The 26,315-nt window shown below is 45.1% G+C and overlaps 1 protein-coding gene across 4 annotated transcripts in view; it reads right to left on the bottom strand.

Moving 5' to 3' along the window:
- The window catches only part of GRIN2C (glutamate ionotropic receptor NMDA type subunit 2C), an 853,359-nt gene that overhangs the window by 45,627 nt on the left and 781,417 nt on the right, over positions 1-26,315 (bottom strand). For all 4 annotated transcript variants that reach the window (XM_069654855.1, XM_069654858.1, XM_069654856.1 and 1 more), the window contains 3 exons: positions 10,898-11,127; positions 9,618-9,778; positions 8,738-8,925 (listed from right to left, as the gene is read on the bottom strand). In XM_069654855.1, coding sequence (XP_069510956.1) covers positions 8,738-8,925; positions 9,618-9,778; positions 10,898-11,127 — 579 coding nt within the window. The remainder of the gene's footprint in view (positions 1-8,737; positions 8,926-9,617; positions 9,779-10,897; positions 11,128-26,315) is intronic.

Raw genomic sequence — 26,315 nt, 5'->3', positions numbered from 1 at the left:
ATCACAAGTGGATTGGACTCTGGGACAGGAGGTCCTCGTGATGGAGCCTACCAAGCCTCGGGCTTTGGCAGATAAATGGACTGGACCCTTCAGGATAATCTCCAAGATGGGCGAGGTCAAATATCTGGTTGACATGGGAGCCTCTGGGGTAGCCCCTCAGGTATTACATGTTAACAGGCTCAAGCCTTTCCACAGGCGAGCCAAAGTCTCATGTCTCTTGCTAGCTTGACACCAGGCCTTACACAATGGTGTAGGCACGAGATTGACACTGGTGACAGTGTGCCTGTCAGAAGCAGGTGCTACTGTATGTCAGATACAGTTAAGAACCACATCCAGGCTGAGGTCGCCAAGATGTTGGATCTGGGTGTTATTGAACCCTCAACCAGTCCCTGGTCCAGTCCAGTGGTCCTTGTCCCCAAGGCAGGTACCAAGGATTGGAGGTTCTGTGTGGACTACAGAGGACTCAATGCTGTCACCAAAACTGACGCGCACCCATTGCTCCGGGCTGATGAGCTTGCGGACACCATAGGTTCTGCCAAATTTGTGAGCACCTTTGACCTTAACTCAGGCTATTGGCAAATAGCTCTGACGGACCATGCCAAGGAAAAGACGGCGTTCTCAACACCTGAGGGACTCTACCAGTTTAGGGTCATGCCTTTTGGGTTGAAGAATGCCCCTGCCACCTTCCAGAGATTGGTCAACCATGCGCTCAGTGGGCTGGAAGACTTTTGTGTGGCTTACTTAGACGACATTGCCGTCTACAGTTCCACCTGGGAAGAGCATTTGACACATCTGGATACAGTGTTGCAGGCCTTGAAAAGGGCTAACCTCACTATCAAGGCCACCAAGTACCAGATAGCTCAGGGGAAAGTCACGTATCTTGGTCATGAGGTAGGGGGGGGTCAAATCCAACCTCTCCCCAGTAAAGTACAGGATGTACAGGACTGGGAGACTTCCACTACTCAAACCCAGGTGAGAGCCTTTTTGGGCCTCACTGGGTATTATCACAATTTCATGGCAGACTATGGAACCATAGCTGCACCCCTGACAGCTCTGACTTCACCCAAACAGCCTAGGATGGTTAATTGAACTGAACACTGTCGGAGGGCCTTTGATGGCTTGAAAGAAAGTCTGTGTAGGGCACCTGTGTTGCATGTGCCCGATTACAGCAAGCCCTTTATCGTTCAAACTGATGTCTGCGACTATGTGCTAGGCCTCAGACGGAGGATGACACAGATGATGGGGTCAGGCAACAGCGAATCTTAAGGCCAGCCAGGAATTGAATAAGTACTGGCATGACCTTAAAGCATCACTAGTGGATTGGACTCTGGGACAGGAGGTCCTTGTGATGGAGCTCCCATGTCTACCTCAGGCTTTGGCAGATAAATGGACTGGACCCTTCAGGATAATCTCCAAGATGGGCAAGGTCAATTATCTGGTTGTCATGGGAGCCTCTGGGGTAGCCCCTCAAGCATTACATGTTAACAGGCTCAAGCCTTTCCACAGGCGAGCCAAAGTCTCATGTCTCTTGCTAGCTTGACACCAGGCCTTACACAATGGCATAGGCACGAGATTGACACTGGTGACAGTGTGCCTGTCAGAAGCAGGCGCTACTGTATGTCAGATACAGTTAAGAACCACATCCAGGCTGAGGTCGCCAAGATGTTGGATCTGGGTGTCATTGAACCCTCAACCAGTCCCTGGTCCAGTCCAGTGGTCCTTGTCCCCAAGGCAAGTTCCCAGGCAGGTACCAAGGATTGGAGGTTCTGTGTGGACTACAGAGGAGTCAATGCCGTCACCAAAACTGACCCGCACCCATTGCCCCGGGCTGATGAGCTTGTGGACACGATAGGTGCTGCCAAATTCTTGAGCACCTTTGACCTTACCTCAGGCTATTGGCAAATAGCTCTGACGGACCATGCCAAGGAAAAGACGGCGTTCTCGACACTTGAGGGACTCTACCAGTTTAGGGTCATGCCTTTTGGGTTGAAGAATGCCCCTGCCACCTTCCAGAGATTGGTCAACCATGCGCTCAGTGGGCTGGAAGCCTTTTGTGTGGCTAACTTAGACGACATTGCCGTCTACAGTTCCACCTGGGAAGAGCATTTGACACATCTGGATACGGTGTTGCAGGCCTTGAAAAGGGCTAACCTCACTATCAAGGCCACCAAGTGCCAGAATGCTCAGGGGAAAGTCACGTATCTTGGCCATGAGGTAGGAGGGGGTCAAATCCAACCTCTCCCCAGTAAAGTACAGGATGTACAGGACGGGGAGACTTCCACTACTCAAACCCAGGTGAGAGCCTTTTTGGGCCTCACTGGGAATTATCGCAATTTCATGGCAGACTATGGAAACATAGCTGCACCCCTGACAGCTCTGACTTCACCCAAACAGCCTAGAAAGATTAATTGGACTGAACACTGTCAGAGGGCCTTTGATGGCTTGAAAGAAAGTCTGTGTAGGGCACCTGTGTTGCGTGTGCCCGATTACAGCAAGCCCTTTATCGTTCAAACTGATGTCTGCGACACCGGAATTGGAGCTGTCTTGTCCCAGTTAGATGACAAAGGAAGAGAACATCCGATCATCTTCATCAGTAGACTACTTAAGGGTAGGGAATTTAGGTGGGCTACTGTTGAAAAGGAATGTTTTAGTATAGTTTGGAGCCTTAGGCGTTTTAGACCCTACCTTACCATGTCTACCTTCAAGGTCCAAACCGATTATAAGCCCCTGAAGTGGCTTATGCAGATGAAGGGTGAGAACCTGAAACTTCTCAGGTGGTCCATTAGCCTGCAAGGGCTGGACTTCACCATTGAGCATAGACCAGGGAAGAGTCACGATAATGCAGATGGCCTTTCCAGAAGGTATGTTGATCGTCAGGATTGTTAAGCGGCTTCACTTCAACACTACAGATAAGTCAATGCCTAGTCTGGGATGCTGAGGGAAACCCTTATTGATATATTTTTAGGTCCAGTTCATGTACTCTGGATGACAACCCTTATATAACACCCCTCTCTTAGAATCCCCCTGACCCCACTGAGCCAAGAAGTAGGTCTGTTTTGCAAATTTAAAAGGTTTATTTGATAAATATAACAATATATATCTATCACACTTTTATAATAAATTAATATTGGATATCACATTTAAAATATGACAGTGATCAACAATGGATAATGTTCTACTGGTAAACTGATTTGGTTACTTAGAAGTAGTATAGAGGATGAGGTAGCTGAAATGCTTTATGGTTTCAAGGAAATGCAAGGTGGAATAAATGCAGTACAGAAAATAAACTGATGTGGTTTCACAAGAGATAATATGTTCACTTTTCCCTTGGTGGCAATTCACCCCCCCCTATATGCAATGCAAGGAGATGGAAGTAACCCACACAGTCTTCAGGAATACAATCAAATACAATACGGAATTCAGTCCCCCCCCCCGGCAAGCTTAGACAACAGGTATGCTTTTAAAACACGGGCAAGAGTGCTTTGTAATGTGGTGGCAAGGAAGTGAAAAATGCTAAAATTGCTTTTAATTCCCTATAGGAGGTTCAGGGTGAGTGGTAGACACTTTAAATCAGTTCAGGTCAGCCCTAACAATGGTTCAGGGATGGTTATTAGGTTGCAAACGAATTTTAGCAGTTCAGGCAAAAAGCGGCTATCTTTTTACAGATGACGAAATCAGGCCAAATCGCAAATCGCGGTAAATTTTGCGAGTGCGTAAATCACGATTGCGGTAAAAGTATAAGGTTTTAGGCTTGTTGGAAAGCTTAGATTTTAAGCCGTCGAGATTTTAAGCCCTCCAGATTTTAAGGTCAACACGTCCAGCGGCGGTTCTCTCTGCTCGGCGGGTCAATCAGGCACCGGTTCTGCTCACAGCGATCCAGATCTCTGGTTCTGCTCACAGCGGTCTGGGTCTGGTCTGCGGTTACGGCAAAAGTTCTTGGCAAAGAATTCAAACAGCTCGCCCGGCTGTTGAATAGTTCGGTTAGGTTTGCTGAATTCTGATAGCCTGCTGCAAATACTTTTGCTTGCAGTGGTCCTTCTAGGTTCAAAGTTCTGTAGTCTATGGGTCCCTGGTTCTGGTCTCTGTCTTGATGGGATGTCGGCCGTCAAAATGCTCCGCAGAAATGGAAAATGAATCTCTCTACCTGTCCCAGCAGTCTCTTTTTATGTGTTTTAAAAAGTGGGTGGAGAGGCTAGCATCACTAAGCCCGCCCCTCTTTTGATTTGATAGGTCAATAGATTCTTTGGTCCCTGATTTGGGAAGGGATAGTGTGTCAGAGTGATGTCATTTTTATGACCTGCAGAAATGACACTCCCCTGGTCAATGTGCACACAAATCTATTCCTGATGCAAATACATATTTCCCAGGTACACAAGTGGTTGACATTACATGTACATAGTACACCTTGCTTAAGGTAGTCTCTGTTCCGAATCTGGCGTTCCTAGGAGCTTGCATTAAAAAATGGCAATTTATTTTCGATTTTAGTGGGTTTTGCAATATGGGATTTTCATCAAAAATTATACAAAGGTACATTTCCCTTCCACATATATCCCAGTAACTTTCCATGTCTCTAGCTTAAATACAGTGTCTACAATATTCATAATTAGCGGGGTTTTGCCCCAGAACATGGTACAAATTGGAGTTTGGACTCAAATCGTGAGGGCATTTTTCATACTCAAACTCTCAAAGTTGTACATTCCTGTCATTTGGTTACAATAAGTTATCACTGTTTCTATCAAATATATATTTGTTGCAATTCAACTCCCCAAAGTGTTTGGGTCCGCCTCCAGAAGTCTGGGTGGGTCAGTGATCACATGTCTCTCCTTGCTGGCAGAGGGCTGTTGACAGGAAACACTCAAAATTAACATACCCCATTCAACTGAAAGGGGCTATTGTCTCTCTCCTCCAGGCTGAAGGGGAGACCCCCTCCCTCTCACTCAGAAGGGCCATGTGATATCCTGCCTCCTGTTGTGAGTCTCTGGGGTGTTAAGAGTTCTCAGCCTCTTGGCCTCTGGGAACAGAAGGTGGCTAAGATTTTTTAATTAACCCACAGGCTTTGAAGTCCAGTTGACTCAGGTCCCTTTGTCAGCCAGTTCTCCTGTCAGAGTTTAGACCGCTAGCACCGCCTTGTGAAATTTGTCGGTACTGCATCCATTTTTGAGTTGTCTTGAATTTGACAGGAGATTTTTGCTATTATTTTGATAGGCATCCTTACATTAGAGTGGTTATGTGGAACCCCCCCACAAGAAGGTTGTATCTTTGGAGTGGTATTGTGCCAACTGCGCAGTTCTCCTGGATTCTGGCGTGAATATGGGTGGCGGCAGCTCATACCCACATCTACCCAGTCTATTGATTCAGCATGGGTCAAAACCCTTTACAGGATGAGGATGTCTATCTCGTGGGAGATTAGGCACCCTAACCTTAGTCTGGGGGGGCGGTGACTGTGATGCTGGAAATGCATCGGAGGGACAGGGCCTCTGTCCTCTGTATCCTTGTCCTTTACTGCCTTTTATCGAGTGTTCTGTCGTGTTTCCGTGCAGGAGTTCATGTGGGACTACTGGCAGTGCAGCTATCTATTTTGGTTTTGGTGAACAGACCCATGGGATACCTTTAAGGCAACCATGGGTAGGGGTACAACCCTGTGGCCTCTTGCCTTCCATCGCCTGTTACCTTGATCTTCCCGAAGTTCCAGGAAGCCCTGACTCTGTCCCTTCCCCCTGACTGGCTGTTGGGTAGAAGTTCCATATATGGTAGTGTGGGGAAGTGCTGACCAGACTGGTTGGAGCCTTCCCAACGACCGTATGTCATAGGTACGCCTGTCGGTGGGACCTGGGCGAATGGAGTGTGTGACGAATACGCATTCTGTGTTGTGGGTGTCTAGTATCTAGTGTTTGACACAATGACTGAGACAGCCCTGCCCGAAACCGGTATGAATGCAGTGTGGAGTGTTGAATGGCTGGGTACTTGTCCCAATACACATAACTTTTTGTGAGTGTCTGGAGAGATGTGAATGGCCTGAATGCACTGTGTCACTGATTGGCTGCCTGCCTGCATGAATGCCCTTCGTCGTGATTGGATGCTTGAGTATGACCCAGCGGAATTAATTGGAGATCAACAGTTTATCTGGGGATCTCTCACTGCTAGGAATCGTGTTCAGAAGCTGATGTCCACTATGACGAGTAACTGGAGTGAAGCTTGACTTTGAAACCCTGCTGGACGAGAAGAATTGTTGTTGCTCTCCTTCACAATCTGAAAGCTGCTGTGTCTCTGAGGACTGACCCAGAGAGGACCTGGTAAGGCGCCCTCTTGTCGAGCTATGAGGGACCATCGTGCACTAGCTGATCTTTGTCAAAGGTCCCTGGTAGACAGACCTTCGACAGGCTGCCGACCCAAGACGGGGACTGCTGAGGAATCCCAAAGAGAAGCGCCCGGACTGTTGTCTGCCACTGTCGACGACCGCCGTCGCCGACCGGAGTCGCTGTGCTCCCGTTTGCTTAACAACTTTCGAATCCAAGGATGCTCTCATCCGCATTGTCGCTGCTGTATCCTGCTGGAGAAGGCCTGACCGTTGATGCGCCGAGGAGCATCCAAAGGTGGGTTTCCTGCCACCCAAAGACCACAGAGATGCTGACGACTCGACGCCCTTGCTGGGCCACAGTTCTTCAAACTCTTTGCGGTCCAGAACTATCGACACCGAGGTGCCCCGCACACCTCTTCCTTGCAGGACGTTTACGCATCCCCGTCAACGAGCACCGCTAGGAACGAAGCTGCCACTTCACCGTCGTAGCTCACCCTGTTCTCCATCAGACGTTCGCTGACCTGTGACTCCCGCCTTAAAGGGAGGACACTCAAGAAGGGCCGTCGATTCCCCGACGAGGAACGCTACAACGCCAGGTACTTTGGGGTTGCAGAACTATTGGGAAGTCTATTGTGAACAATATATGGACTGGGCTTGTATCTTTATTCTACAGGTTGCCCAGGCTGTGGTTAACGGTAGTGACCAGTATTTCGGCTAATTGTTCTTATCAACTGCTTTCCTCTTTTCTCTACTGTTGGTTTCCTTTGTGACTTGATTTGTGTGCCATTTAACCGTACAGTTGATGCACTTTAAAGAGATCTAATAGTAATTGTGGTACCACGTAGAACTGTATATATTTGCCATTATAGATAACCGAGTACAAAATACGTTATTGTGATATTGTATATAACCTTGAATATTAATTATATAAAGACTGTGTTTTAACCGATACAGTGTGCGGACATTCCTTTGTGGGTGCTTGGGGACTACACTGTACTAGGACCAGCCCGCATCACCTCCCGAGAAGCTATGCCTTGATTGCTTGTCCATTGCTACCGTATTTAGAATCTTGGCTGGGGTCCCCTGTGCCTCTCCTCTACCAAATAGAGAGTGGAAGTACAGATGCCCCCTCCGGTCCCTCACAGATGTGTAAAGGCGAGAGGAGGAGATGTGAGATAGTGTAGAGGGACAGAGGAGGTGAAAAGAGAGAATAGGGAGGAGGCAGAGCAGTCAATAAGGAGAAGAGAGGGATGAAGGGGTGGGAAGGGAGTGAATAGTTGGATGAGGAGGAAATAGATCCACCAATGAGGTAGGAAGGGGAAACAGCAGAATTAAGGAGGTGGAAGGAAGAAAGGGAGACACACAGGAGTAGGGCAAGAGATAGGGAGAAACAGGAACAATGGTCAAGAAAAAGACGTAGCAGGAATGGAGAGGGGTAGAAAGGGGTAGAATAATGAGCAGGCAGAGAGGAAGAGAAAGAATACATGAGGTTGGGAAGAGAAGAAAGAGGAAGAAAGTGGAAAGCAACATGCAAATGTTACTGCCTTTAGAGAGTTGATGCTGCAGAAAAAAATACTGTGGTCTAAGCCCTAATACACTAGCCAAGACGATGAAGGCCAACCAATCGAAGCTGCTTGTTGATGCTGAGGCGGAAACACAAAACTGTTTGACTTTTGCATCTGTAAGACAGCCAGTTGTCCGAGGCCTGTCGGAAAACCTAAAGATAGCAGGTATGGGTATCTGGTAGGAGAGTCCAGGCTGTCCAACACCTATTCCTAACAATAATGACAACTGCCAAGAAAGACCAAGTGAAACCCAATAAAGAAGTACTAGACAACCCAAATCCCAAAGACTATGAGTGACTGCTAGCCCCTGGCATAGATGAAAGAAGGAAGGCCTTTGGAAAGCTAGTTTACATTGTGACATCCTAACACCCATTCTGTGGAACCCAGACACACCATAATCCCTGTTGCTTGGCTTGTAACCCCCAAATAAAGAGAAAATATTAAAACACAATTTGAGTTTGCTCTGTGTTGTCCTAAGAGAGTGACACTGATTACACTTGGGTTCTGATGCAATAAGCATACCTATAATAACCTGGACAACGGTATGGTTCTAACACCCAGGGGACTGGGCCTTAAAAAATGGTTGTGGACATTGATCTGAGAAGAAGCTTATCAGCAAGATCAGGCCAAAAGGGGGTCATACTTGGGACAGTAATCTATAGGTTGAAAAGCTGTGATTAGAGAGTCACAGTTACTCCTCAGATGGGAATTGTACTTTTCATTTCAGAAAATAGATTCAATTTTGAAAAGTAACACCGTCACTCCACCAACCATCCCAGTCACCAAAATATATAGATTCATAAAATGCCCCTTTCTCAAGAGTTAGAGCTCCCCCCGCCCCCTCCATCGGACATGTGTGTGACCTAGAGCTCACCGTCTCCGAGGTACTGCAGCAGCGCCAGATCAATCGCCCGCTTCCACTTGGAATCCTTCTGAAGGGCAATGCCATAGCCAGTGGTGGCAAAAACCTTCCCACTGCCAATGGTCACCAGCTTGCAGCCCTCGTCCTTTCCAGCCATGTAATTCAGAACAGCGGCATCGTAGATGAATGCGTCTAGCTTCCTGGAAGAAAAGAGAGAGGGGTTATGGTTCCTGGCTAGGAGTGTGAGGTGAAGGGCTAGGAGATTAGCTAATGGAGGAGGAGAAGGAACCTCACATTGCGCTGGTGCAGGGGTAAATGGGGCAGCCCATGCCCATTCCAATTTATGAACTAGAAGAAGGCATGACCAAAGACTTTCCTTGGTTTATCTGATAGACACAGTGGAGACATGGTCATGGTTATACAGTGCCTTGGGTCACTTTACAGTGGTTTCTGGGCACTTCAATTTCACGTAGAATGTTGATGGGAGAACTGAGTCAACAAGATGAGAATCTGATTCTGAGTCGTCTGTCTCATTATGTTTTTTTTTTTTTTTTTTTAATAAATGCATTGGGGTAACCATAACAACAAACAAAAGGATTAGTGCTACACTATGACTATCTGATGATTATCCATCTGGGAGGACCCCACTGAAATCAGTATGCTGACCCCAATAGATGAGCATAAAAAAAAGGTTGGGGAGACGGGGAAGGGTTGTGGCTTACTCGGGTGTGCAAGAGTCTAGGCAGCCCCTGAACCCCACAAAAACGACGGGAGCAGGAGGATATCATGTACCCAGATAGTGTTCATGCTCCCTAAGAAGTTGGGGAGGGGATCAGATGTGATGGGTTTTGGGGGGATGCCTCAGAGTGCAAAGCTGTAGGTTGCTACATACCCCATTTTCAGGCTGGTCAGGGCGTCCTCCACAGACCGCTGGTTGTACTTCACCATGTGCGTATGCATGTCGGGGTAGTTACTTCGGATATTCCTCTCAGTGCTGCCATTGGGGACTGTCCCAAAGCGGAAAGGGGGGTACTGCTCCTGAGGCCTCTGGAACTGGGGGACAAACAGAGGGACACGTGAACTGGCATTCTCACTCCCCAAACAACGAATGAGACTTCATAGCCCCCAACCCACTCTACTCTCCGCTTACTCTAGCCCACCCCGTTGCACGCTTGCCAAGGCTCATGCTAAACCAGAGAACTCGGTCATTCCTTCTTCTAAATATAGAGAGACGTGGTTAAGACAGGGATGCACACAGGAAGAATGCCCCTCCCTGAATGTGCACTAATGACCCTTCCTCTGCACTGACATCACTGCTGATGCTGAGACTGTGTCCACAATGAATAGCTACCCTCCTACTGCGGCTTTAGGACCCAATGGCTACTTTGCGTTGTTCTACGGCCTCTGGACGCAAATGTATTTAATGTTTCTATACCCAAATGCTCTGAACAGTACAGACTCTTGTGCTTACACTATGCATGACTGTACATCGCCTTGGCTCTGGACTCTGCCTAAACGGTATGGTTGGTTCAAAATGTTATAGAACTTGCCTAGATTAAACTAATCATGATTCTTTATCTGGCAACTATACTTAAAGGTTACCTTAGAACATACTGCTGTGCCCCTTCTACTTCATCCTTTGCCCAAGCACTATGTACCCTGTAATTTGATGTGCACCCTCCCCCCATCCCTGCAGCTATGTATCTCATCATCTTTTTCATGGGTAAACCTGGTCCCCTATGCTATGTACAGCCCTCTGCTACTGTTAGGGGCTAGGTCTGCGCTTAACAAATGATATACATAACATAGCTTGTCTTTGAGCTACCTTTCCCAAGCGGACCCTAGCTCCATTACACCACAAACTTAGCGGTACCTGCCCAACTCGCAAAGGCAGTTTTACCGCATGTGGTGAATGGCCATTTTACCACATTTTTTCGATAAGTTTCAGATGCTGTTTGCCTGGTGAGGATATATTTTTCATTGGCTTTTGTGAAGCGGACGTAGGGAAGGTTTTGTGAGGGGGTAGAAGCAGTGTAACCCCCCCCCACAGAAAATGCCACATTAAATGCAGTGAAATAACCACCATGGCGAGACCCAATCTTGCCGGGCCTGCTTCCTCTCCTTGCCCCGAATGTCCTTGCAGTGCACATGTTCCCTGGGCCAATACCTCACCTTCTTATCGCTGAGCCCGGAGACAGTGTCGATGTACTGCTCCTGGATCATGAAGGCCGCCAGGTTAGCTGTGTAACTCGCCAGGAAGATGACGGCGAAGAAGGCCCAGACCAGCACCATGATCTTGCTGGTCGTGCCCCGCGGGTTCTCGATTGGCACCGAGTTATTGAAGACCAGAGCCCATAGTAGCCAGACTGACTTGCCAATGGTGAAGCTTGGACCCCCAGAGCCTAGTGAGAGAAAAGAGAAGGATGCAGGCAACGTAGTTCAAAAAGAGACCAGTAGAAACTTATGTTAACAGTCGCTGTGAGACGGGAGGTGATGCATGGACTCTTGACAATATTGACATGATATGATATGATATGTCATTTATAACGCGCCTGTACACAAGTAATAACGCGCCTGTACACAAGTATTTCTTGGTGCGGCTAGATAAGGGGGGAAGACAGTGGGAAGACAGGGTAAACAATCTCACTAGGCCTTGTGTCATTCAGATCGTGCAAGTGCGACAGCGCAAAAGTGCAGGGGGAAGCGAGAGGGGGAAGTGCCAGGGAGAGGGAAAGCGAAGTGCAATGAGGGCGGCAATGCTCTGAGTGAGTGCAGCTGGGCAGGGCTGCTCTGGGTAAGTGCAAGGAGGCAGGGGGCTGTAGAGGTTACAATAACAGCCCCTAAGTGCTGGGTAGGCCTGCAAATGAGCAAATATGGTGAAATATGCACAGCAAAGGCTACACCCTCTGCTCTGTAGGTTGCAGAGTGTGAAATTCCTTTAGAAGACAACTCGTTTCCGACCTTACCCCATGCCCTTCTGCTTGCCCCAGCCAATGTGAAATTATTGGCCTTTTGAAGACATTTTATAAGTGTCAGTGAGGCTGTTGTTGTGCTGCTTTAGTAGGAAGTTGGGGGTGGAAATTTAGAAAAAGATTAATAATCAGGCTTGTGCGCGTCACACTTTAAAAGGGTGGAAAACAACCGAGAGTGGGGAAGTCAACTATTAAAAGCGTGGCCACAGAGTAGGCCAATCAACAGGGCGCTGTCTAGGAGTTGTGAACAAGGAAGAAGGAGAACTTTCCCCGCGGCACGCAAGTAGAAGACCGACACTCCTAAGTGTTGGGAGGATAACTCAGGTGCAACGCGCTCGCCTTGGAAGTAAGGCCACGCAGAGCAACACAGGTTCGATGCCCTGGTCCGCACTTAGAAACCAGTGGGTATTAAGCGCTTTATAAATAACCAATTACAATTACAGTGTTCTGGCTTTTTTTCTGTACTCCTGCCTGCTCAACCTGTCACTGTGGACCTTTCCCCGATGATCTCTGATTCTCAAGGTGTAGCATGAAGGCAGATCTTGATGTGACTGGTGCTGAAGCTCGCTTGCTGGGAGTGCCGGATGAGTTTATTGGAGGGTTGTCTTTCAAGGATTTTTAAGAAGAAAATGAGAAGCAGGTTTGGGGGTAGGCGGAGGAGTTGGAGGAGCTTTTGATCGTGCGATGATCATGCTTGAGTGAAAGTGAGGGGGAGAGTGATCAGAAGGATGTCCTGGAGGGCAGTATATGTCTGAGGCAGACGATCAGGGCCACCCCAGCAGTAGGAGTTTGGAGGCAAGGGCCGAGAATTTGGTGACTGGGGAAGAGGTCATGGCCATCAATACTTCAGCTTCTAAACTCAGAGTCCATAGCATGGCATGGGCAGCTGTTACCAGCAGCTCAGACTTGAGAGTTGCTTCAAGAATGTCTCCGAACTCGGAACAAATAAGAGCAGAGAACTTTTAACTCTTTTTGTCTTGATGAAAAGATCAATGGTGCTTGGAGACGGTTTTCTTCTCTTGCCTTCTTTGGTGGCCAGAGAGCATGCTGGCATCCATCTTGCTCTTGGTCTGGGGTTTGAGTGATACAATGCGCTTTTGACTCTGGTGGGGTTATATCGGCCTTCGGAAGGGCTTCTGGTTCCCTCGTGCCTTGTGAAGAAGTCCATTCTCTCATGGAAGCCCCATGGATTTTGATGCCACAGCACAGAAGCTGGTAAAGTTGGCAGTATTTAAGGTAAAGGACTTTTTTTATTTATTGGGAAAAAGAAAAAAACTGGGAACAAAAATAAAAACAGATTGGAATGTGTAATACTTGTTAAAATCCATTATAAAGGTACTATATTCTGAAGTCCCAAGTGCCTGCAGGGTTGTAAAATAGAACCAGAGAGTGCAGGTGGCGCAACACCATAGCCGCACTGAGTCGCGTGTCACTTCTTAAAGGAGCAGGGCTTGGCACATGTCTGAAAAGTTGTCAGAGTTTAGTCCAATGAGGCCTATCTTAAAATCAGGCAGGACCAGGCGAAAGGCGTGTATGGGGGAGTCCTCAGCACCATGTGGCAGTCGTAGGGCAGGATTGATGAGGGACAGGGAGCAAGATTGGCGCCAGGGTACACTCTGGAGGAGGTGGCTGGCCAGGCCGTGAGCGCTCTATGACGTTACAACCGGGGACACTTAAGCGAGAAGGGTTTAGGCTTTTTGGCCAGTTAGTGATTTATGGCGAGCTGTAAGTCAATTATGAAGCAGTGTAAACGTTTTGTTAAGGGGTCAGCTGATTTATGAAGGGGTGGTAGTGATTTATGAGTATTTGAGATCCGCTAGCGCCTGGAGACCATGCACATGGCAGGTGAGTGCAGCGTAAATTCCAGTAAAATAACAACGCATAAGTGAATGATTTACAAGTAGGAGATGGGGGGAGAGGGTGTAAATAATCAATTCAGAAGTCATGTACAGCAATTTAAAAGAGCTATGATGGGAAGTGATTTATGAGGAGGTGTGTAGTGTTGAATACCCAGGGTGAGAGAGAGAAACGAGCACATCAGTTGAACTTGAAGAGATGGGCAGGGTGAAGAAGATGAGGGGGTGGAGAGCAGGGTAAGATTTAAGACATTGGTGTGGCGAGCTGTTTTATTTTCCTGATCGGTTTCATTGCCATTGTTCTGAAGATGTAAATTAAATCACAGTCAGGATTTGCTTTCATCCTCTGGGCTTAGAGCTTGTCTCTGGTTTTTCCGAGCACACTTCCCCCCTCCCCCTTATTTCTCACCATGCTAATAGGCCGGCCCCTCCCTCGTGCTGTCATGCGATTAACCTTCAAGGTCAGCACTGCACAGAAGCTGGAGTCTCTGGGGCCCCGGAAACTGGGACAGGAGGATGTCTGAAGCCCTCGGATCAAATGCAGAAAAAGCTTCCGTGCGGGCGTGAGGGGACAAGGCGAGGAGAAATATTTATACAAAGTAGAGCGGCCGCTCCTCCCAGGGGCACGGGGTACTGCTGGGGGTCGGTGCTTCGTGCTCATGGCTGCTGGTGACCCTCTGGCCTGACACTCCAAGACCAGGTACTCGCATTTGAAGATTTAGCCCAGGGCCAGCTCTTGTGGTCCAGAGAGTGGGAATTAAGACTGTAGGAGTTAGAGGGCCGCAGCTTCCTTGGCTCACTGGTGGTAGACGTGTTGCCAAGATCCAAGCTATGCTAGAGCTGTGTGTTTAGCTAGATGTTTCCACCCCTAACTTATAAAGAGGGGTGGCCCCAGACACAATCTGCAACAACATTGGGCCACCACATTCACTCCCAGAGATGCATAGGATGAAAGCCAGACAATTCTGCAATATTTTTCTATGGCAGGGGACTTTCTCTAACCCACCATCAGTATTTCTCAATGGCTCATGTTTCCTGGAGGGACCAAGCCTTCACATGTATGCATTTATTGGTTCACTCCCTGCTTTCAGAGGCAGGAAGCTCATGGTTGCTGGAAAAAGCAGAGACGTTTTTATGAGAGGGCAAACGGGGCATTTGCCCAGGGCCCCCACCTTGGAGGGGGGCCCCACAAGGCTGCTTGATCTGAAGAAGTAAGATTCCATTGTTCACCAGTCTTAAATAGCACACGCCAAGATATTTTATGGGGTGCTGCTGAGGCTCTAAACCCATTGCCTTTCTGTTTTGATAAGAATATGCTGCCTTGATCAATTCATCATGTATTTCTTTCTGTGTTCATTGTGGTATACATAGATTGTGTGTTCCTTACGCCACAACTCTGTAACATTCTTTCCTTCCTGTGGGAATTATATTGAGCATGTGCAATAGGCAACGATGAAATGCATATTGATAAATTGAGTGCCACAATGGGCCAGAAGTTAGCTCAGTGTGTAAAGCACCCATTGCAGAGATATGTATTCATATGCAAAATTAGAATATCCCATTCCTGCAAGGCTGGCTAAGCCTTTCCTTTGTCTGAAGTTTATATAATTGCCTGCATATTTACTTGGTTTTGCAGAACAACATCTGCTGGTATCAGCAATGTACCTGCACCAGATAGGGAATGCTATAAAAACTAACATATCATCCGTCTGGTAAAGGTCTAGAAATTGGTTTGTTCAGATGGGGTGAAACCTAGGCAATCACCTCCAACGATGGCATAAACTGTTAGTCCAAGAGGTGAATAAGTATCCAAATTCAAGACTATGGAACAAAAACGTTCCTGCTTGTATCCTGGATTTGCCAGCAGACAATACAGTGATCCTGGTTAAATCATCAAATATATATCTTACATTACTTTGGTGTCTTCTGTGAGGTTTGCCTTCTTGCATTAGCCCATCACTTGATCTGTCTTTTTATGTAGGCCAATTGAGTGGAAGGGTCGGTAGACAGAAGAGAGTGAAACAGCTGTTGCAGGCCTCAGGCAAGCATATTTTAACGTATGCTTGTTTGATTAAAAAACGGTTTTCTTTTTGGTAAAAGTCAAAGGTTTTTATGCACATTTATAAATGAAAATGTCACAAGCCATTGTTTTGGAAGTATTTAAAGCTTTAAAATACAAGAGATAAACCCAGATAAATGTGTTAAATCACATCGATTGGTATGCTGGTACTTATATACTTCCCTTGATGATGGAGAGAATGAAGCTAGAACCATTCCCATTTTGCATAATACCCTTCTATAATATTTTGTCAAAAAATGGTCTTGTTTGGTAATGTGATTTGTGTATTCCGTTTTTATAAAATGAGATTGTTTTAGTTCATAGTAAGAACTGGAAAAGAAAGTGTTCAAATGCAAAAATTGCAGCGTTGGCACAAATTCCTAGATTCACCCCTTCAGCCCTTAACCAGTGTGTGATCCTGGGCATCTCATTTAGTCTTATATTGCTAGTCCGTAAACCTTTCAAAATTGTCAGACCTTCAGAGTGATTTCCTTCTCATGGTATGATCTTCATAAAAGACATATTCATTGTTTCACTGGCTATAGGGTTGCTTCCACTTTAATAGTGAGCATATTTATATCGCACACCACAGGCATTTGTTCCTTTGATATCTAATGGCAACACTATTAGAAAACCATATCCCACTTCTAATCTCAGTCTGTTTGGATAAAGACACCTTCCTAGTAGCTTCTAATCTGCATCCACTATCCATGCTTTCTCCTTCCTTTCAATTGGTCTCCTCTATCCATGCAAGAGCACTTTTGCATTCTGTGATGCAGCTAATGTGAGTTCTCTGTCTATTATGGGTTACATGTACCTTTTACATACGGTCCTGCATTAATAGTACAGGCTGCATACCTTCCTGGATGTTATTGATAAAAATTATCTGTATGCACTAGAATAGTAATCTCTTCGTAGACTGCTAATGTTGGTCTTCAAATGCTACTTGTTTATCATTCTGATTAGAGCAATGAAGAAGGTAAGGGGACTTAAAGGGAGGGAACGTGTTTATTATGCTGCAAGACAGCATATCAACCTATAGGTTGTGAGCGCAACGGGTGGAGCGGGGGGCATGACCAGTATTCTTGATCCCTTAATTCCTTTGGTTTGGTGGAGGGGTGCCCCAAAGATGTCCGTGCCCAGGACCCCAAAAGTGCTTAAGATGACCCTGGGAAAAAGCATGAGGAGGATCACAGCAACTTTTCCATTCACTTGCCTGATGCGACTAAACTTCATGGGCGCAGACTTTCCAGCCTCCCTCGTTTACTTTCCCATTAGTTCCTTGAGGCAGGGGCCTACCAGTAGAAGGTTTTGGTATCCCTCATCTGTGTCGTTATCGGAGGACATTGTGGTAGGAGTGCAACCGCATGGAGGAGCCAGACAGCGTGGGCTGATTTATTTTTTGGTACTATTGGGTCTCCCAGTCCAGCACTGGTTTCATGTCTTGGTGATGCAGTGGTGGAGGTTGTGTAACTTCTGTGGAGAGGCCCTGCAGTGCACTGGCACTTGACCTCACAAAGGGGACAGAGGTCACTGCAGGTAGAGTGGACACCCCAGGGTGTCGGGGCCTAGGAACAGTGGCTGCTTTCCAGTACTCAATGGCAACCAGATTGAGTACTTAGTTCTGCAGCCGCAGGATGTGTGGTGGCGTTTCAAGCTGGCACTGTGGGCAAAGTATTCAACCAGTGTTCTACACCATAGCATTTGGTTGAAATGAGGGGTTGCCAGGCAGATTCACCACCCCCGTGTGCCGCGCAATGTTTAGGCATGGAATGTGCATCGATGGACCATGCAAGCTTGGGCTCACCAACGCCAATTGTGAGCTTTCTAGTCCTCACTGACATCTGCTGGACCTTCTCTCTTGCAGGTCAGAAACCACTGGTCCGCACAGTACAGTGGACAGAGCTATACGAATGTGACATGTAATGTTACTTCTGACCTTGCGAACCTACATTTGTATGTACATATGTAATTATCTGCCGTAAATTGTCTAGGCATAATAGCAAATGTTGGTATCTAGTTAAAATTTCGAATGAACAATTTCGAATGCCTTTTTGTCGAAAACAATATGTCGAATATATATTTGTTTTATTTTATATGTATTTTTTTGGGTTTAGTTAGTAAAAAAAAGGGTCAATAAAATAAAAAAAACGGGGACCCCCTCATTAAAAAAAGAAATTACGACATTCGAAAATGTCACTATAAACCACAAATGCTCACTTTGCAATATTTGTTTTGTCTGTACTCCTATGTAACATGTAAGCATAGCGCCCAGATGCCTAAGGGCTTGGCTCACTCTATAAAAAAATAAACTAAACTAAACTAAAGACATGTAATGGCTCTGGGTAGCAGCCTCGCCATTCAGAAGCCAATCAGTTCCTCCACCTGCATGGAGATGCAGGCATCAAGGGACATGTTCTAGGTTATCCCTGCGGTGAAGGACGTGAAAATGTCAGAGAGGCCTCAGTCCGGGAAGATACTGTTTCAAGATCGTAATAAATCTTCAGTAAAGTAGTTGGTCAGCGCCTCTGGTATTTGTGAGGAGATTTAGTTGGTAATTCATGGATTATTTGCGCCGAAAAAAACGGGATTTGTGCGCCATTCTGCCCGCAAATCCCTGTTGAACAAATGGGGATTTGTGGGCAGAATGGCACACAGATCCGTTTTTTTCAGCACAAATGATCCATGAATTACCTCCTTAGATTCAGAAGAAGATCACAGTCCAATCACATTGCCTCATTCATTTGACTTGATGGTTCGGACAACCAAGGAACAGTGCATACAATTCAAACTTCATGGACAAAGTTACAGAAACGCCCCTACACAAAGAGGTAAGTGGATTCAGCCGCTGGATCCATGCAGAGGAAAGCAACTCCTTATATGGTATTTGGTCACTTTGTGGAGGAGGATTAACTTAGGAGCATCTCTTCATGCATACTTCACATGAAACACAGAGGGCACAAAAGGTTTTAGTGGCATGGCTGGTAGTCTTCGTCCCGGGTACTCCTGCAACCTGGCAGTCTGTGCACTGCCACTGTATTTGCTAACAGAAAAAAGGGGTATAATGGATGCCCCTATTCCACTAAAGCATGTGAGTTCACGAGTGCACATCAGAATTTCAACCCTGTCATGTCTCCCGGGTTTAGAGCCTGCAGGCAATGACTCGAAACCATCTAAAGGTAAGTGAAAAAAATCACAAGCAATTACAGGGATGTTGGAAGCTACTCAAAGCTTGGGACATTAGGTCTCACGGGTCTCCCGTTGTTTCTACGAAATAATTTACTTGGTGGTAATTTAGTTTGCTGCAAACACTTCGAATTACTTCGAAATGTGTACATGCTTTAAAGGTTAAGGGGTAGAACTAGAGGTTTGGAGGCTTGGGGTAGGTGTGGGAGTAAATGGATAAAAGGGTATGGGGGACCAGCCCACATTTAAAAAAAATAAAAGAAAATAGAAAATAAATTCGAAGTAATTGCAACAAAGTAACATGCTGCAACAGAACTCCTGAACCTATGCTTCTTTAGAATCGTGCATGCAATGGATGGGGCTCATAGAACAACTCTGAGTACAAATAATTGAACCAACCCAGGAAGATGGCAAAGGTTGCTGTTTTATTAACAATGATCCAAAAGAGGCAGCTTACAATGGACATCAATGGACGTTCGCTGAGTTCTGGACAAATTTTACATACAAACATCCTTATATGCAAAAAATATGTCCAAAGTAACGTCATACTACGTGGCAAATAAAGAAAACCTATGAAGGATTGCGATACATTCAATGGGAACATCTAAGTATACTTTTTATAAGGACCGGTATTGTGATTGGCTGTCTACTGTCAGGTGGACAATTTATGCCTACCTCTAAAAAAGGTAATCTTCAACACTTTTAATTACACAGTATATCATTGGCTCTCAAACTATAAGGCCCTTCCTTATATGGCCCTCCACTATTTGTTGGCACGCTCTTGCCATGTCTGGAACATTCGGTTCACTTAGCAGCATGTAAGCTCATACCCAGGTGCCAGGAGGTGGACTTGACTTTTCCTCCCCACACAATTAGCCCAACATCTCTCATCACCCATGCCTTCTGCCATGGAGATTGTCTTTGAACTTGGCCTTGCAAAGTATCCTTGTCTGTGGGAAAATATAATTTGGAAAGGATTTGCCTGACCCAGAACTCAACGATACCAGACTGACATCTGCCTGGCAATACCGCCACTGTTGCGCTCGGGCGTCCCAAGACCAGTAACTACACTAGACTGTCACATTTGATGATGCAGTAAAAGGAGATATCACCTTCATGCTGTGCAAGACTGTTTCCCCAACACGCCCCCTTGATACACTGCAGAATGACTATCCCAGAGGCCTGGAAGAAGGATTACCTACTAGGAGCGGAAACGCCTGTGGACCCAGTAATTTTTCTGCTGCTTTGTCCATCACCCTTTGGGGATTTCTACCCCACGGGTAGACCTATGATTTGGTCCTCTTGCTCTTCTATTCGCTGCTAGGCCTGACCCTTTGTATGGTCACTCCTATTTTCTCAGTTCTTGTGTTACTTGGTGGTCAGGACCAAGGCACTGATTGATTATAGGTGCTATAGAATCACTTGAGCCCTAATCTCTAGAAACTGAATTCATGTTTAGAACATATATGTAAATGACAAATATGCTGTAATATTTGTTTGATTTCTTTTGTATCTCTTTTATGCTTGCAACAATGTATGCTCTGTTTTGTATATAACTTTTTGTTTACTGTGTTTTGTATTACTTTTGTTACGAACTATGCATTGATGCCATCAAATGTAAATTGTCTAAAAAATAGAAAAGACACCAGCAAACTAAATAAAGCTGTGTTATGAGACATTTTTGCTTGATAATAATTGTATGGATTGAGTCCTCCCACTAACAACAAAGTTTGGAGACATCTAGCAAATTTGTAAAGCTACCTTTTGATTTTCTAAAAATTAAAGTGGATATACTATGAATATTGTATTGTCATGAACTTACCAAGTGGTAGGAGACCTTTTTGCTGTATTACTCTTTCAGCCCTTCATCCTCCCATACAGAGGGCTATCTCTTTTGTTACAAGATGGGAATGTGCAACATGAAGGCCCAATTTTGGCACAACATCCTCCTTCCGTTGCTATGATCATGTCAAGGACATATCTGTTCTGCAGGGTCGTTGTCCTATGGCCCTCAGTTCTTCACTGGTAGCATTGAATCCCTTTATGGTGGTATTGATCGTCTGCAGGAGCTCCCATCTTGTGATCTGCAACCACTTGGCCATCGTTTGGATCCCAGGCATGAAGATAGTTGTGAAGATTGAAGCAGTCTTGCTGAACAACCTGTGTTCATATGGCATCATATGCTTCTATTGATTAGGCTGAGAAGTAATTCTCTCTCTTGGTCCGATTGAGAAACTCAAGCGATCTTCTCTTTCTCAAATGGGCATCTGCTTTTGGAAATTCTCCAGTGTTCAGGTCATTTTGAGGAATCACTAATGCTGGAATATGAATAGGCACCAAGGAACATGTTCTCCCCAATCCTTGGGCAGCTTCATGTAGGCTCTAGACCCACAAGCCCAATATCGATCCATCAGGATGAGTGGCCTTGCTCCCATCCTGGAAACGTCAACTGTAGTTCTACAGTCCTTGTTGTCTCCCACATGCTTCTTTCCAAATCTTCATAGCACAATGTTGCATTAAGCCAATGGGATCACAGTCATGACACCTGATTCATCTTCTACCCATGTCAGCAGTTTGCCATGCTTAGCCCATGACTTAAAACACCTATCATTTACTTTCTGTACCACTTGTACATACTCTAGCTTCTGTAGATGAACTGCACAGGACATACGCCCTTCTTCCCATCCCTTCTTGGAGTTCACTCGTCCATAGACTAAGACTTGAGTACGCTCCCAACATCCAGGCGGTCCAGCTATTTCTGTCGCATCACGGCAATTCATTCTCTTCTTCTCTTCAATGACCCCCTCATCCTGTCCTGTTGTAGGATACACAAGCATCTTGCTCTTCCTTCCAGGTTCCTTTTCCATCTGTGTGGTCTTGATGTAGTGATCTTGGTAGGTAAATGACCATTTTAATCTCCATCGCAAAGTGGCCCAACTGCCTTGAAGTTGTACTCTGGTCATGCATGCTGCAAGATGGCTGAGGGCACTTAGCATTGTGTTCTGGAACTTATCTGGCAATGAAAGTTTGCACTGTATTCGTGGCATAGGGTATGCGAGAGCAGACATAGCAACTCTCCTTATTTGTTCTTTCTCCCACCTTTCTCATGTGCTGATACCACATATCATTACCCAAATGTGCTTCATTATCTAAATAGGTAATTATCCCCTCACTATCTTCCTTTGCATTGCTCTTGTGTCTCCCAAAAGTTGTGTAATACTCATGAAGCAAATCAAAAGTAGATCTCATAGTGAGGAGAGCCATAGGGACCTCTCTCTCAGCAGAAGTACTACATGATAGAGAGTTTGAAAGATGAGGTAGAGAAAGACAAAGAGAACAATCATGCAAACATATATTTTGCATATGAACATTGGCATCCATTACTCGCACAATCCGACTACTCGTTGCACTTGTTCTTCGCCTTGAACTGTGGCACTTTCCTCTTTAATAATTTTTTCATACAATTTCATCAAAATTCTTTTATACTTGAAACTGCAAAATCTGCTCGATAATGGCAATAAGGAGCCTCCTTATCACTGAGCCATTTTTAGGATCCTGTAAGAAAGTGCAAACATCAACGTTTCTTCTCACAAGAGCAGGGTAAACTTGGAGTATAAACACAAAGACAGCAAGACAAAAAGTCAATGAACGTCAATGTTGGTAAGCACAGTATGATTAACTGTTTATTCTCCATGAAATTAATCAAGAAATGACGTCTAGGCATGACACTGACACTTAAATGTGTATTTCTAAAGTTAATTTTCAGCCTACTTAAATTCGCAACAAGTCTTTTCACTTACTGCTAAAATATCTATAAGGCGTGTCCATTTGAATTTCAGTCCAAGATAACTCTGTATTATCCACTGGTAGTTGCTTTATCATCCTTCTTCTTTGTCATCGATCGAGTCTGCACATGCTGCAATTCTTTTTCTTGTCTTGCTTCTGAATTGGCTACATTGGGACGGCGAGTCTCACGTTTGTAGGCCTTTATATCCCCTAGTCGAAGCCAAGCTTGTCTCCCTTGGACATTCACAGCTGAAGGAATTACTTTCTCAGTGCAAAAGAGACCACTAAAATGTGGCTCATGCCACCTTCTAGTAAAATTCTTGATTAGGACTAGATCTCCAACATATAACTTAGGTGCAGATAATAATTGAATTGGGTTGGTTGTTGAATTGTCTTTTTCTGTGTTCCGAGACCAACCCCCCTTGCGCTTGACCTGATTTGAAATGAGAGAGATGCTAGAGGTCATATATGTATTTCATCACCTAAAGTTTTAGCTACACTCTGGACATCACTTCTTCTCCTAATTGGAGGTTTAAGAGGTGTTCTCATATGCCATCCTGTCACTAGTTCATGAGGGGTGAGGTGGTGGTCAGATCCTGGCTGATTTAAAAGGAAATACAAGGTTAAATGTAGGCAATAAAGCCATCCCTTCTTCAAAGTCATTTTAATCTTCGAAATCCTTTCTTTTAGGCAGCCATTGAGTCTCTCACATTATCCATTCGCTTGCGGGTGATAAGCAGAAGAAAACGTATGGTTAATGTTCAATAGAAGCCCTATCTGTTCAAATAGCTCATTAGCAAAATGTGGCCCATTGTCAGCACTTCACACACACCCCATCTCGAGAAGAGTTTGCGCCCTTATAACATTGCTATGCATACGGCATCTGGGTGTGTACAGGGATCTGCCTCGATCCACTTGGAAAAGGGACACACCATAACTAATAGATAACTATATCCATTACACACCTGCAGCATATCGACATAATCAATATGTAAATGCTGAAAACTGACCATTCGGTCGAGTTATCACCCCTTTAATTGTCCTCCGTGTATGCCCAGCAGTAAACCTTTGACACACAATGCAGTTTACCATAAATAATGCAACATGTTCCAACAAATTCGGAATGAACCAGTCTTCTGCAATTGTAGCAGCAAGACTTTCCCTAGTTACATGCGCTGTGTAAAGCAGCTGTTCAATAACACTACTGACATCACTGGCCTTTCAGTGCTATCTTGTCACCGTAATGCTTCTGTGGGGGATAAAGAACACCCCCTTGTCTTCCATAATTCCTGCTCTTCCTGCGGTGCACCAACTTGAATCTCCATTAGTTGAGTGATGGAAAATGTATTAAACCCCTCTTGTACTATCATAGTTGTGACTACTTTTTCTTTAACTTTCTCACTATCAAAACTCGAAATATAAAGCTTGTTTGCTTATGTGCACTGCGCATGTAATGACCGCTATGGCTACTGGGAATTGTAGTGCCTTAATAAGCCTATCCAATAAGGAAGCATGCTGCTCTGCAGTGCTGTTTGCGTGGAGGTAGCCCCTCCTTTTCCAATGTCCTAACCCTGCATGTACGTTTGACATCATGTAGGCGGAGTCCCTGCAGACTGTCACTTCCTACCCTTCGTGTTTCTCGAGCGCGGCAATGAGCGCTACCAATTCTCCCGCTTGCACTGAAAAGTGAGACAGTAGCCATGCACTTGCTACAACTTCAAATTCTCTATTTAAACTATGTCTCACTACTGCTCTGCCTGAATGCCTATTCCCACTAGTCTGATCAATTTTCAAAGATCCTTCCTTAAAGAGAATTTGGCCTCCTGCTAAAGCATTCTCCTTCACACGGGGTATATAATCATACAATTCAACATAATTAGCACAATCATGCACATGATCATGTTCTTCTATTGGCTCACCTATAAAAGTGGCAGGATTACTATTGTACATCTTACAGTTTTAATCCCTGGGTTCAAAATCATTACCTCATATGCTGAAGATCTTTGGGATGTCAATGTGCCCTTGCGTTTCCCTAAGATGGCAAACAGAGCATGCTCCACGAAGAGTGTCATATAGCAGCCCAAAACAATACTTGTAGATTTCTCAATCACGAACACGGCAGCTGCCAATGACTGTTCGCAAGGAAAGTGTGCTTTCATAACTTGGTCTAAAATCCCAATGTAATATGCTAAAGGTTTATACCCAAATGTAGTTCTCTGTGTAAGCACTGCTGTCATGACTGTTCTATTTGTGTGCGAAAACAAATAAAATTCCTCAGTATAATTGGGAATTCCCAAAACAGAGGCTTTACAAATTGCTTTTTTCAGTTCCTCAAACCCTTACTCCATTCGTTCAGTCCATTCTATGTTTACATTTTCTACCTGTGTTTTCTTTAAAGCTTTCAGGAATGGTGTTGTATGCATACTATAATCAAACACCCAGGCTGACATAGTTGCATAACCCCAAAAACCTTTGCATCTGTTTCACTGTATTTGGTTTTGCTGTTTTCATAATCACCTAAGCTCTTTCATGCATCATTTTCTTTCCTTCATGCAAAATCAATTGACTTATTTATAACATGTCCGCTTGACAACATTGCAATTTCTCCTTGTCTACCTTTTATCCCTTGTCTGCTAGAATAGTCATCAACTGAACGAATCTCGTGTGCACTCATCTTCTGTGGTGCTGCAAATTAAAATGTAAACTACGTATTGTATCACTGCACTCTTAAAATCAATATTGCCTTAATCTATCTGTAGGACTTTATTAAAGATCGATTGGGATGCACAGTACTCAGGCGGGTTTGGCAAAACGTGAATTACATCAAGTCTTCTGAGTCCTTGTGCAACGGGATTGAGAAAAATGCATTTTTCAAATTGATCACCATAGAATATCAAGTTTCCACCGGGATACTGCACAGTATTGTCGCCAGATTAGGAACTAAACGAAACTCTGAATCTATAATCTGGTGAATCGGTCTCATATCTTGTATAAATCTCCACAATACTCCTTGAGATTTTTTGATCGATACACCACAGTATTGCACAATGATTCTGATGGCAACATCATTGCCGATATATTCTGAAATATACCCTCATCAGCTTCTCGAGACATAGGGTACTGCTTTGCTCGAGGTAAAATCGCTCCTTTATTTTAACTTCACGTATTATCTTAAATAAACCTACATCGTAAGGGCCTCTTCGTCCATAGGTATTCACGGTCTAAACAAGAACTCATCAGGTATGTTCACAATCTTTCCCACTAAACCAGGTAGCCATCTCAGTAGAATGCTCACTCCATACAGAAAAATCTCTGGGTTTACTGGATCGCCTTGCAGAGCCACGTTCCCTGTGAATGCCAGTATAACTTCTCCCATGTTTAAATAGTGTATTCCTGGAGTGGAACACACTATCCCTTGATCAGTGAATGAAATCGTCATGTTAAGATTTGTCATGAAATCTCTTCCCAAAATGTTAACCGGTGTCTGTCACGAATATAACAAAGGAACAGACATGTCACACTCTCCTATTGTAACGCTCACCTGATTCCCGTAGAGGCGCCGGTCTTGACTGGGCGTATACCGTATCTTCAAAGGTGATCTGTAACACACGGCTGGCTCTTTGGGCTGGACCTCTGTGCACTGTATGTCTGGCTCGAAGGGTAAGATGTCTGCAGATAGAAAATGTGGGATTAATGAACTGGGTTATTGAATGTCTCTCTCTTCTTCTCTT

Source organism: Ambystoma mexicanum, chromosome 3q, assembly GCF_040938575.1.
Source record: "Ambystoma mexicanum isolate Mex_15411 chromosome 3q, UKY_AmexF1_1, whole genome shotgun sequence".
Lineage (NCBI taxonomy): Eukaryota > Metazoa > Chordata > Amphibia > Caudata > Ambystomatidae > Ambystoma > Ambystoma mexicanum.
Note: the sequence above shows the minus strand (reverse complement) of the source record. Positions and strands in the feature narration are given on the sequence as shown.